Genomic DNA, 12,250 nt, shown 5'->3' with positions numbered 1-12,250 from the left:
GCTCCAAACAGCTCGTTATCAATAAAACAGAAGTGATTAATTAGGTCTCGCTCCAGCTTTTCCCACACACCACTCTCGATCTGCAAGGTGCTTCTTCCACGAGATGGCCAGAAGCTATCCTCTTGGTGAGAAAGGGACAGAAACGCTGGAAATCCAAATATTGTAGTTTTGAGGGGGGAAATTCACGCCACTTGCTTCAGGGAATTGGGTAGAAGCTAGAAGCGCTTCGTCAGGATTGGCCTAATGCTAGGTTAGAAACCAAAGCAAGAAAATGGCTGATGGGTCACAGAACACCAATACTGCAAGCAGGCGCTTGGAGAACCCCAAACCTTCCTAACCCAGACTTATGCCCGCAGAGGAAATTGCTCCCAGGAGACAGCGCATCCCACTAGAGCTCACAGGCTTACTCCGAGAGCCTCTTACAAACCACATTTGGTCATGCAATGGCACATTGCTTAAAACAAATAAAAAGGCAGTATCTTTATTCTGGCATTGCTAGTTTGCACTTCAAAGAGATGGTGATATTTCTGGAAGTCTTTTCAGAAAGCATCCCGGTGATCAGATTACACCTGATGCTTTTATTAGCTCTTTTAGAGGTCATGAGATTTTGCTGGGTCTCTGTTTCAAGCAGGAGGCATCTGAAAGTTACTGCATTTTAGATTCAGGTGCGCTAGCTACAGTCTGAAGACATCAGTACTGTAATGACCTAAACACCAGGATGCAAGGTTCACGAGGAAGTCTATACATTTAAGATATCCTTGCCCAGAAGGGAGAGGAACCTCCTGAAGTTCAACAAAGGCAAGTGCAGGGTCCTGCATCCAGGGAGGAACAACCCCATGCACCAGCACAGGCTGGGGAACTGACCTGTTGGAAAGCAGCTCTGCCAAAAAGGACCTGGGAGTCCTGGTGGACAAGTTAAGTACGAGCCAGCAATGTGCCCTTGTGGCCAAGAAGGCCAATGGCATCCTGGGGTGCATTAGGCAGCGTTGCCAGCAGGTCGAGGGAGGGGATCCTGCCCCTCTCCTCAGCCCTGGGGAGGCCTCACCTGCAACACTGTGTTCAATTCTGGACTCCCCAATACAAGAGAGACATGGAGCTCCTGGAGACAGTCCAGTGAAGGGCTATGAAGATGATCAAGGGACTGGAGCATCTAGGGGACTGAAGCATCTCTCCTATGAAGGAAGGCTGAGAGAGCTGGGCCTGTTTAGCCTGGAGAAGAGAAGACTGAGAGGTGATCTCATCAATGTGCATAAGTATCTGAAGTGGGGGGGTGTCAAGAGGATGGGGCCAGGCTCTCCTCCGTGGAGCCCAACAACAGGACAAGAGGCAACGGGCAGAAACTGAAGTACAGGAAGTTCTATTTCAATATGAAGAAAAACTTCCTCACTGTGAGGGTGACTGAGCACCGGAACAGGTCACCCAGAGACACTGTGGAGTCTCCTTCACTGGAGATATTCAAAACCCGCCTGGACACGATCCTGTGCAACGTGCTCTAGAGGACCCTGCTTGAGCAGGGGGGGGTGGACCAGATGATCTCCAGAGATCCCTTCCAGCCTCGGCCGTTCTGTGATTGCGTGCGAGGAGAAAGGGCTCTGGCCAGCGCGAACTTCCAAATGCGTTCGCCAAACGCAACTTCATCTCGCTAGTCTTAAACGCGCTTTGGACTTTTCATCCGTAGTTCCCAAAACATTTTTTGCAAACGTCACACTGCCAAGCTGCTGGGAGCACACGGGAAAGGTGTCCGAGAAACACCACCCGGTAAGGCAACGCCGGCACCCGAGCTCAGCCCGACCTGCTCGTTAAGGCTGCTCCAGCCAGCACCCGCTACCTCCGCCCTGCGGGACTGCTCGGCTCCCTGACACCGACTCCCCATGCTCTCCTAAACAAAATCAGGCCATGAGCTAAAATGCAAAAGTTAAACCAAGCCAAGGTGCCGCTTGCAGACGGGTGTCGCAGCGCAAGGAAGGTCGAGCGGGCCGGGATCCGCGGAGGCGCCGCCGGCCGCGTCCCTCCCCGCGCCCCGGCGAGGCTGACCCGGGCCGGCAGCACACAACGACTTCAAAGCGCGGCGGTGCCACAGATAACCACGGTGCTGCTTACATCACAAATTGCTCGGCGATAGGTAAACCTCTTTAAAGGCCTTTTTGGCATTGACGTATTGATTAGATTATATATAAACTACAGCTCCATTAAAAATTTATTCCTTCAGATGAAACCTATTGGATTCTTGATGCAACAAGCACTAAATGCATTGCTCTTTCAGGGCGATTACTCCTCAGGAGGAGCTCGTCTTAGCTCTTTCTTGCTAGCCCCTCACAAATTCTAGAACAAATTCAATCCTTACTTGAAGGGAAAACAGTGGTGCCAGCACGAGCTGGAAAGGTCGTTTAGGTGTAAAGGAAGGAAAGACTCCAACATCCAAACAGGTCGGCGCAGCGGAGGAAGGAGAGGCGGCTCCTGCGCTGTCGAGCACTGCCGCAGTCCAGACAAAACGCACAAAGGACAACTGCCCTCGGATTCAAGTCCGGTTTTGCCCAATCTTCCGACCAGAATTTGAGGAAAAACTTCATGCTCCGCAAAGAGAGAGACTTCCCACGTGGAACTCAGCAAGCAAGAACGTATTAGATGTCCAAAGCGTTACGTTTACAGCTGTGAGGTTTCCTGTTAGCATGCGATTCAATCATCCTTAAGTGTTCCTTCACTCCAACTTTCCCCGTTCTCAGGCGTATTGAACTCTGGTTGTGCCCGCTCAAAGCTTGACCGGGAGGGAGAGGGGCTGGTGGGCTCTCGGGGAGGAGGCGAGGGCCTCACGCCGCCCCCGTCGCGGGGCGGCCCCTTCCGCAGAGCGCGAGTCCTCCGCGCGCCGCCGGGCGGCTCCTGCCGCGGGAGGGCACCGCGGCGCGTTTGGGGCTGCCTACGGCATCGGCTCTGCCGATCGGCGCTGGACAAAAGGCGGGCAGGGGCGCCGAGGGGAGCGCCAGCACCGCGGGTGGCTCCCGGTGCCGCCCCCCGAGCCCCGCCGTCAGCTAAGGTCAGCCGCCGCGCTGCTCCCTGCGGCCACCTCCACCGCAGGCCGCGGCCGTGCACCGGGGTCCAGCCGAGCCGGGGGGTGGCAGCGGGAGCGGCACGGCTCCGACCTCGAGTCCTCGCGCGGTCCAAGGCACGGCCTCCCCGGCGCCAGGCTTCGTGTCCCCTCCCGGGCCGATGCTGGAGAGGAGACGGATGCGGGGACAAAGCCACCCAAACCCTCCGCTCGGCAGGAGCGGCGGAAGGAGAGGGGCCAGGGCAGAGGCTCCTGCTGGGCCATGCCCAGGACCCCAGGCCATCGCAACCCACCCGGCAGGTCTCGGGGTGCAAGCCCTCCCGCCCAGAGCCACAGCGGGCCCGAGGACAGGGCACAAGACCCAGCTTCGCCCTCGCACCCTGCAACCCCGTCCTCCTCGAGGGGCGTTTTGTCGGAGAGCAGAAGACGCTCAGGGCTGAGCCTGCACCCGCGGGGCCGACAACGGAGGCGCCGCTCGGAGCGCAAAGCCCGCTCGCCCCGGCCGCGCGGACCCCCGCGCCTTGCCGCCTGCCCCCCTCGAGAAACCCGCCGCGCCGGGCTTGACGCCCCAGATGGACGGGGCCGCCGCTCGCTCGAGGTTCACCTGAGGCAGCGGGATGCCCAGAGCCAGCTCCGCCGCGCTCGTTAGAAAGGGCAAGGAGTCGGGAGAGACTGAAATCCCGACTAATCCCCCCTCCGCCTCCCGCCCCTGCCAGGAATCTGACCTGCTGCCGCACAGGAGACACTTCTGGTTTGGTGTTTCACGAGCAGGGAGGGGGCGAGCGAGAACATTTGCACCAGCTATAAATCTGCCGCGTCAAGAGACGGCCTGCCCGGCCACGGGCCGCGAGCGCTGACGCCCGCTCTTAAAATGGCCAAAACAGCCACCAGAACCTGCGGCGCTCAAGGGCACAGACAGGCGCCGCTGGAGCCGAGTCAAGGGACGCCCGCGCGCAGCGGCATGGTGTTAAATAGCTCCCAAGGCCGGGTGTCAGCAGGGGTCCCCAGGCCTGGCCTCGCATCTTGTCATCTTTACACCTGGACGCGGCAGAGGGAAGTTTAAAAATAACGCTGCCTGCCTTCGGCCGCAGGATACGCCGAGCGCCGCTGAACCGAGGAGCCTTGCAAACCCCGTAAAACACGCGAGCAGGAAGAGCTGCAGTCTGAAACCAGACCACCAGCGCCTCGGGGGCCCCAGAGCCCGCTACGCTCTCACCGTGCCCCGCAGCATTCGCTGGGCCAAACCAGTTTAGCCTCGGCCTCCGTCAAGCGAGTAAACAAAAGCTGCACCGCTACCTCACTTTTCTCAAGCCAGACCGCCCCGGCCTCACCGCCGCCCCGCACATCGCGCCCCGGAGCTGCCCCGGCGCGCAGCACGCCACCGCGAACGGCCCAGGCCAAATCCCCGCGGGGCTCGGGGCCCTCGGGCCAGCCTGGTGACGGACGCCCAAGGGAAGGGGACGGCGACACTTGCAGAAACGCCCTGCTCAGGCGCAGCGTCCCAGGCGCACGCCCGCAGCCTTTCCGAGCACCCTGCAGAAAGCCCCAGGTCCGGGTCTCCCCCGACCCGGCCCGCAGCTGCCCCGCGCTCGCGAGAGGCCCCGCGGTCATCCAGAGTCAGACACGTGCATCAGAACAAGCTGCTTCAGATGGAGTTTAGGACCAGACTTTGGGCCACACCAGACTAATCGCCAATAATACTTGCCCTTGCTTAGTGATTCAAACGGGGTGGGACGAAGGCCAGGGACATGGCGCTGAATGCAAGGCACAGCTCAGCTGGCCCTCCCTCCTCTCGAGGAACCTGCCAAAACTTGATAAAGATTTTCCACTGCAAGCTTCAACCCTTGAAGCAACAGGGGCTGGCAGGGCCGTCCACGGGCGACCGTCTGCTGGCCACGCTAACGGGGCGCCAGCGTCGCTTGATGGTTCGCAAGAGAGGAGGTGAGAGATCCCAAGGAGAAGTCCTCGCCCGCAACGCTAACGAACTCCCGCAGAGGAGCCGAGCTCTCTCCTCGGTAACTCCACGCGCACGTTGAAGCTGCTTCCCAGAACGGGCCAGACCGGTCCGTACCGACCCAACGTGCTCCTCAGCAGCCCAAGAGCCTGCTGCGCTCTGCACGCCCCACCACAAAACCCTAACCAAGCACAGGAAAGGAGTGGAAGGAGGAGGACAGAGAAAGGAAAGGAGTAAATCATACCACCGATGAAGCACCAGAAGCATTTGTTGAAACCAGGATATTGTCTCTTTAAGCACATGAAAATAAGGCCCTTGAGCAGTGTGGTTCTCACTCCGGCACACAATTATGGGTACTTTCAGCTGTCTACCACTATTTCAAGTGCTCTCTCCAACCAGGCTGTCAATGGCATGTTGAAAGCTATTTGCGGCTGCTATCATTATTAGCAAAGTGGAGAGCTTCGCTGATGAGAATTAAATTCGGGGAGGGGGTGTGGAGGGGCGGGCCACAAGCAGTCATTACACAATTACCGCCAGCCGCAGGCGAGCGAGGCCGCTGGGGGCACGCCGCTGCCGCCGGCGGGGCCGAACCGGCCGCGCGCGGGCCGGCTCACGCCGACCGAGGAGTCCTAGGCCAGGTGGCACCAAGCAGTTAAACTGCCTGAAAACTGTTTGTTTCTACCTTAGGAGACCTGAAAGTATCATGCTAACAAATTACTTGGCTTCTGAAGTATTTAGCAAGGAGTGCCAGGTAATAATTCGCTAACGAGCGCGACAGAAAGTATATTGTGTTCGTGGAATATTCTAGAAAAAGCAGGCTTCTTTCCTCATGCAAGTGTCAGTAGGGTTTAAATTTGTTCCAAAGCATTAAGTGTTTAAGCACAAAAACAAGAAGTGCTTATGTGGAGAGTTCTCAGGCATTTAAAACAAAAAAAAAAAAACACCCAGGAACAAAGGTTCTCTCCTCCAAGGTGTCTTGTTTCCCAACCTGAAATTAGTTTTTCTTTTGGAATGATTATTCCATTAGATTGCATTTTGCGATTATCTAGAAAGATCTGAATAAAAACAATGCAAAAACAACATGGGAAAGAAAGTTGCTTTGTAAAATCAATTAACCTTAAAAAGGGTTTCATTCAGGTTATATAAAAAAAAGCACAAGCCTTATTTAAGAAAGCTGAGCTTGGATAACAGTATTTTATTCACTAGAAAGACTGTGTCAGATATAAGGAGCAATTCACTGCGTTATATGCAACAAAGTGGGTAGTCACTTCCTAAATATTTCCTTGCATATGGAGTTGTTTATGAAACTACTTTTTTTTTTTTTACTTAACAAGAAACGAAATGAGAATAAAGAAATACACATGGACACATGTGTGCACACTTAATATTCAGTGTAGAAGAGATAATCTGTTATATAAGCCTACAGACAGACAATCCCCTTTTGCTTAAAGATGAAGTATCCATCAATGTTTGTCTCAAGCAGATGTAATCACAAGCAGTCAAGTCTGGAGGGCAGGACACCGCATGAATAATTCAAGCACTTCAGTCTACTTGATTGTGTGCAGATAAACACAAGTCAACCGCTAAACAGGTCAGCTGATAAACTTGTTTGTTCAGGACTAGCCACCCTCAACCAGATGCACCCAGGACCCGGGCTGCAATTAGCAGGGGATGTGTTTAGCGAGGATGCCGCAGTCAAGAACAGGGGCAAACCCTCTTCAGAGGCTCCCTGCAACGCTCCAGGCTGAGCTCTCCCAGCTCCAGCCCTCCGCTCCCTCGCCCCGTTTCCGCCTGGAAGCGCGCTCCGAGCGCCAGCTTCAGCTGCCGCCTGCTTTGTTTTTCCGCAGCACCGTGCACGTTGCTGTCAATTAAAGAACAAGACAGCTTCACCTCCCTAAACTTCCCGGATCAGCAGAGCACCAGGCACGCAGCATGTGTCACCCAGAACACCCAGAGCCGGCGGGGAGGGCTTTGCGCAGGCTGCAATAGCTTGGAGAATATCGGTCTGCCGAGTTTCAAGGCAGCAAAGCTCAGAGCAAAGCGCTTCAGACCCCGGGTTGGGTTCCCGGTACGTTCGGAGTGGCACCCAAGACGCGAACGTTCACGCGTGGCCACGTCGTAGAGCGGGAACCGCTCCACGCCGGCACCGGGCAGAGCTCGGGGAGGCCACGCTCGCCCTCCCCCCGAGAGCGCGGACGCGCTGCAACGGTACAAGACACAGCGCTCCGCCGACTCCAGACAGCCTTGCTAGGACGAAACGGCCACTAAGCATTTTCAGGTTCCTCAGTTACCCTCCGAAACCATTCCAAACACTTTGCCTCACCAAATGCCACCGGAGAAGGCACCATATTTGATTACACTGCATTACAGAGCGGATGTCAGAGCTGAGAGCAGAATGTCCCATCAACATAGCGCAGAAGCCAAGAGCTCTCCTCCAGCTCTCCTCACCCCTCTCCAAGCCCCTGACGCTCAGCCAGTGGTGCAAACCCTCTCAGACTAGTTTTTGGTTGCAGCCATTCACTGGTGAAAAACACACTACACGCCTTGGGAAATATCAATAGTTTGCAAAGCTTTGAGCAGGAGAAGAAACTCAGTGTTTTGCAGAACCATTTCAATATCTCTCAGCATCTGCACAGAGCGAAGCCGATCCGGCCCCGTGTGACCGGGTGGTAAAATGCATTCCCTCGCAGGAAAGCGGCTTTCACGATCGTTTGCTTCACTCTAGTCCCTTGAGCGTTTCTGAAGGGATCGCAGGTTCCGTTTTCCCTTTGATGCATGCAACGCCGGGAAGAGGCCCTGCCCAGGAGCCCACAACAGGCCTAAGTACAATTTCTACATTCAGGGATATTTCTGGCTGCACCAAGACAAAACGTACTTTAGGTTCCCCCAGCCAGGGCAGCCCGAGCTCCCTCCTCGCTCCGTGGGCCCCCGGCTCCCCCCCGCGAAGGGGGCCCGAGCCGCAGGCTTGTTCACAGCCCTCACAAAGGCACCCGCGGCGCTGCTACGGCAGAGGGCTGCAGGCACAAGGACACTTTTGTCCAGGCAGAAGCAATGGAGAGAAAGAAGTCAGGATTATCTGCATGGAAGAAGATATTTTTAAAAAACTGAAGACTAAGCAGTAATTATTTTTGTTACTGTGTGCATATGTACCAGAAAGCCAAAGGGAACCGCCTGTAAGGAAGAGAGGCAGATTCCCAGACATACTGCTTTGAATTTAATCAGTCTATTAACAGCACTTTCTTAACTTAGGACAAGTGATGCTGCTATTACAAAAAGACACTTTGCAGTTGAACAGGGTTAGTTTGTGAATTGTAAAGTTCATGTCAACTTATATCTGCCTTAAGTTCTTAATTAGAACTACTTCTAAAACCAGTAAGCAGCAGCAGCACAAATAATCAGGTCTAATCTCAATAATAACTTTATTCCTTTAAGTTTTACCATCATGTGCCCAGCCTTTAGGCTCTTTAACTATAATCTTATCAAGGTAGCACAACACATTCTGCTATAGCCTTCTACATTTTTTCCTTCAGGCAAGTTATACATTAGAGAAGACAAAAAAAAAAAAAAAAAAAGAAGTAACAAACATTGCTTCATTTTCCAGATGCAAAGAGAAATGCATGACATTGAGCAACACACCATTAGATACCAGTATCCTAGAAGATAATTCTTTTCTAAGTCTCACGCTGCAGTGCTGAAAGTATCAGAGGTATGACCTTAAAAACAGCCAAGTTGTACCAATAACAAAACCAGAGGAAAACGCACCAGATAACAGTATTTTTCAAGTGCACGGGACATACTAATCCAGGTACAGATCCCTCAGTATGTAAGTCAATGCTATTTTCATCTCTTCTTATTTTTTAAAACCTAAGTTTCTCCTGAATACATGCAAAAAAAACCCACTAGCCTGCCATAAACTTACTGTTTCAAATGTAGCTCCTGGGCCAAGAGATCAAACCCAAAGTCACATCCCTGACTTCTGCACTTATTCCCCATTTACTGCAATCAGCATCTAATTTTTCTCAGGTTGAGAAAAGGACAACAGGAGACCAATCAGATTTCCCCCCCACCTTTAAATTACTCACCTGTTTGTGCATTTCAATATTCAAGCCATATGACATTTCATAGTACTAGGAAAAAAAAGCCAAAAAAAATTTTAATTAATTTAGCATAAGGTATTTGCATAAGGTTATTACCAGAAATCAAAACTGGTCAAAACTGTGCTTAAAGCATTTCTAGCCAAGGAAATTATACCTTGTAATAAGCATATGTTTATAAGGTTTAACTGGCATGCCTTCAGCAAGAGGACACTCCTTCTTACTCCTGTTTTCTTCTCCTAAGCTACTTAGGAAAACAAAGAGCAGGGCTGCGTGTGACAGGCGTCTGCGAGCCCCAGCAGAACAGGTACCACCCGCAGTCTGGCCAACAACCCAGCTTGTAACTGGGGCCAGCATGTATTTTTTCCTTCTGTGTCCAGCACTGCTGCTGCTGCTGCTGCTGGGACTCCAGGGAGTGGGTCTGACCTCCTCCTCCCTACTCAACAAGGGGATGCCTGGTCCTGTTAAACCGATTAGAAATGCAAATAAAAACATTTCCCACCTATGGCCCTGAAAAGCAAATTTAGCGAAGAGGCTTCCGCGGCAACAAAAGAGCCCTGCCAGCCCCCGGGGAGGGGGAAGGATGCGCCGAGAGGCCTGCAGCCGCCGCCAGCGGAGCCGGGGCAGGCGGCGGTGCCCCAGCGCCCCGGGCGGGGCGCGGCGGCCGGCGGCAGCAGAAGGGGTTAACAGGAAACTTGCGTTATGTTTTCAGCCTTTTTAAGTCTCTGCGGTGCTCCGGCGGCAGCCAAACACAGAGCGAGCGCCGCGGGCGAGGGAGGGAGGGAGGGAGGAGGGGGGAGGGAGGGGGCTGCGGGCGGCCGCCCCGGGCCGGCAGCCGGCGCCCCCCGGGCGGCGCTACCCGCCGGCGGCAGCAGCGAGACCGCGGCCGGGCGGGGGGGGCAGTTTGTTCCGAAGGGGCAATTCGCCTTCCGAGCTATCACACCACAGCCAGTCCCCTCGCCTGTTTACCGCTCCATTATCAGCTAATGACATTTGCAGTCTGATGCAAAATCTGATTAAAGTCTCTTACCATAACATAATGGCGCTGCATTTCTGTCTTTTCGTTAGCAAGCTTATCATATTCCACTTTAAGACTAAGAGGATAAAACAGAACAAATATATGTTTAAGATCCCGCAGCGATAAAGCGACAAGTCCACGTTAGGGGCGGCAGGGAGGAAGGGCAACGCTGCCCTTCTTAATGGCACTTCTGGAAGCCACGCCACCGAGGCCGGCAGCTCATCGCAGCTGTGAGCGCAGGCGGTGCTGGGCGCGGGCCGGCCGAGGCGCCCGCCCGCGGCCCGGCGGCGGCGGGGGGCCCGGCCCGGCGGCGGGGGCCCGGCCCGGCCCGGCCCGGCTCGGCTCGGCTCACCTGTGGTACTGCGCCTGCAGGAACTGGAACTCGTCCTTGATCCTGTCGCAGGACTCGGCCACGGTGAATTTGAAGCCCGGCTGGCCCGGCTGGTGCGGAGCCTGCGGGGAGCAGCCAGGGAAAGGCGCTGAGCGCCGGGGCCCGAGCGGGCCGGCCCCGCGGCGGCGCGGAGCGGGGCGGGGGCGGCGCGGCCCCCGGGCCGCGGGGGCCGGGACTCACCGGGTGCCGGCCCTGGGGGTACATGGCAGGGGTGGGGGCGCCGATTACAGGAGCCAGCCGCCGGCGCCGCCGCGCCTTGCCTCGCTACGGCGATCCCGACGTGCGCAGCTGCCCGCCGGCCACGGAGCGCTCCCGGAGAGGCCGAGAACTGGAACAAAGAGACAAGAGGAAAGTCCGTGCGGGGGGCGGAGAGGAGGAAGGGGGGGGAGCGGGCACGGCCCGGCCCGGTCGGCTCGCTGCGCGCCCCCCGCGCAGCGCAGCGCAGCGCACCGCACCGCCGGGGAGGCGCTGCGCGCCCGCGGAGCCCGGCCCGGCGGCGGCGGAAAGCCGCCGCCCGCAACGCCGCTCCTTGCGCCGTGGGGAGCCAGGTGCTTCCCCTCCGTTCGCCTCGCTTTTCTCCGCGATCCTCCTTTTCCTCTCTGCCCCCCCCCGGCTCCCGGCTCTCCCCTCAAAAAAAAAAAAAAAAAAAAGCCCCAAGATATTCCTCCTGCGAGAAGAAGGGGGAAGCAAAGCCAGGAACTAACGCCGGAGTAGCACGACTGCCATGGAGAAGAAGAAGGAGGAGGGAGAGAAGGCCATACACATCCGACTTTCCGGGCGACGCAGACATGCAAAGTGCGAGCCTTGACTCCGGCGGCCGCTCTCGCCTCTCGCCGCGCTTCCCCGCCGGGCAGCCAGCGCCGAGCCGGGGGCGGCGCGGGGGGCAGCTCAGCTCCTTCCAGCCGTCATCGCCGTAACTCCACAAGGCGCGCTGCCGCCGGGCCGCTCCGCTGCAGGATCCCGCGGCCGCGGGGGAGGGGGGTCCAGAACCGGGGGGTTCCCAGGCGTGGGGCGGGGCGCCCAGGGGAGTCCGAGGCGCGAGGAAAGGCCGCCGGTGCCGGTGCCGCGGTGCCCCCTGCCCTGCGCAGCGGCGCCCCGGCCCCCGCGATGCCACACGCAGACTGGAGGCAGGAGCCGGAGCACGCGGTCCGCACCGCCGCGAGAGCGCTCCGGCGAGGGGCGGCGGTGTAACAAAACCCGGGCGGCCTCCCCGCCGCCGGCCAATGGCAGCGCGGGGAACCCACGTGGGGCGGGCGAGCGCGGCCGGCGAGTGGGCGCCGCCGACGGGAACGTCACAATGCCATCTTGTGTCTGAAACTATGTATCGAGCGCGGCGGCGGGGCTGCCCCGGCGCGGCCGCGTGTGCAGCGCCGCGCACCCGCACCCGCACCCTGCGCGGCGGCGCTGCGCGCTCCCGGCCCGGCCTGGCCCGGCCCGGCGAGAAAACGTCGCCGTCGATGCCAGCGCTCGCCTCGCCGCACTGCAGAGCGTGCGCGCACGCAGAGCGAGGGGCCCCGAAAAATCGCAACCGGGGCGCGCAACGCTGCCCCTCCTTTCGCCTGGGTCGCGCCTACCGCGGGCAGCAGCACCGCGTGGCGCGTCGTGTTTTTCAAGAGCTCGGCTCTCCGCATTGACTAATACTCATCAGAGGGAAGGGTGGGAGCCATCAGCCTCCTAGCTATAAGTAATAATTTATCGGTTTATTCTCCAGCCTGTGAACGATAGCTTTCCCCATAATCTCATTAGATCT

The 12,250-nt window shown here is 57.0% G+C and overlaps 1 protein-coding gene across 13 annotated transcripts in view; it reads right to left on the bottom strand.

Moving 5' to 3' along the window:
- The window catches only part of TLE3 (TLE family member 3, transcriptional corepressor), a 35,470-nt gene extending 23,760 nt beyond the window's left edge, over positions 1-11,710 (bottom strand). For 12 of the 13 annotated variants that reach the window (XM_068958103.1, XM_068958106.1, XM_068958100.1 and 9 more), the window contains exons 1-5: positions 11,262-11,668; positions 10,681-10,828; positions 10,462-10,562; positions 10,122-10,185; positions 9,080-9,124 (exon numbers count right to left, since the gene is read on the bottom strand). In XM_068958103.1, the coding sequence (XP_068814204.1) occupies positions 9,080-9,124; positions 10,122-10,185; positions 10,462-10,562; positions 10,681-10,704 (234 nt within the window). In that variant the 5' untranslated portion in view covers positions 10,705-10,828; positions 11,262-11,668. Of the gene's footprint in view, positions 1-9,079; positions 9,125-10,121; positions 10,186-10,461; positions 10,563-10,680; positions 10,829-11,204 lie in introns of all 13 variants that reach the window. The other variant, XM_068958101.1, reaches the window with a different exon arrangement.
- Between the last annotated feature and the right edge of the window lie 540 nt (positions 11,711-12,250).

Source organism: Struthio camelus, chromosome 12 (assembly GCF_040807025.1).
Source record: "Struthio camelus isolate bStrCam1 chromosome 12, bStrCam1.hap1, whole genome shotgun sequence".
In the NCBI taxonomy this organism is placed as follows: Eukaryota; Metazoa; Chordata; class Aves; order Struthioniformes; family Struthionidae; genus Struthio; species Struthio camelus.
The sequence above is the reverse complement of the archived record's forward strand: the minus strand, read 5'-3'. Positions and strand labels throughout refer to the sequence as shown.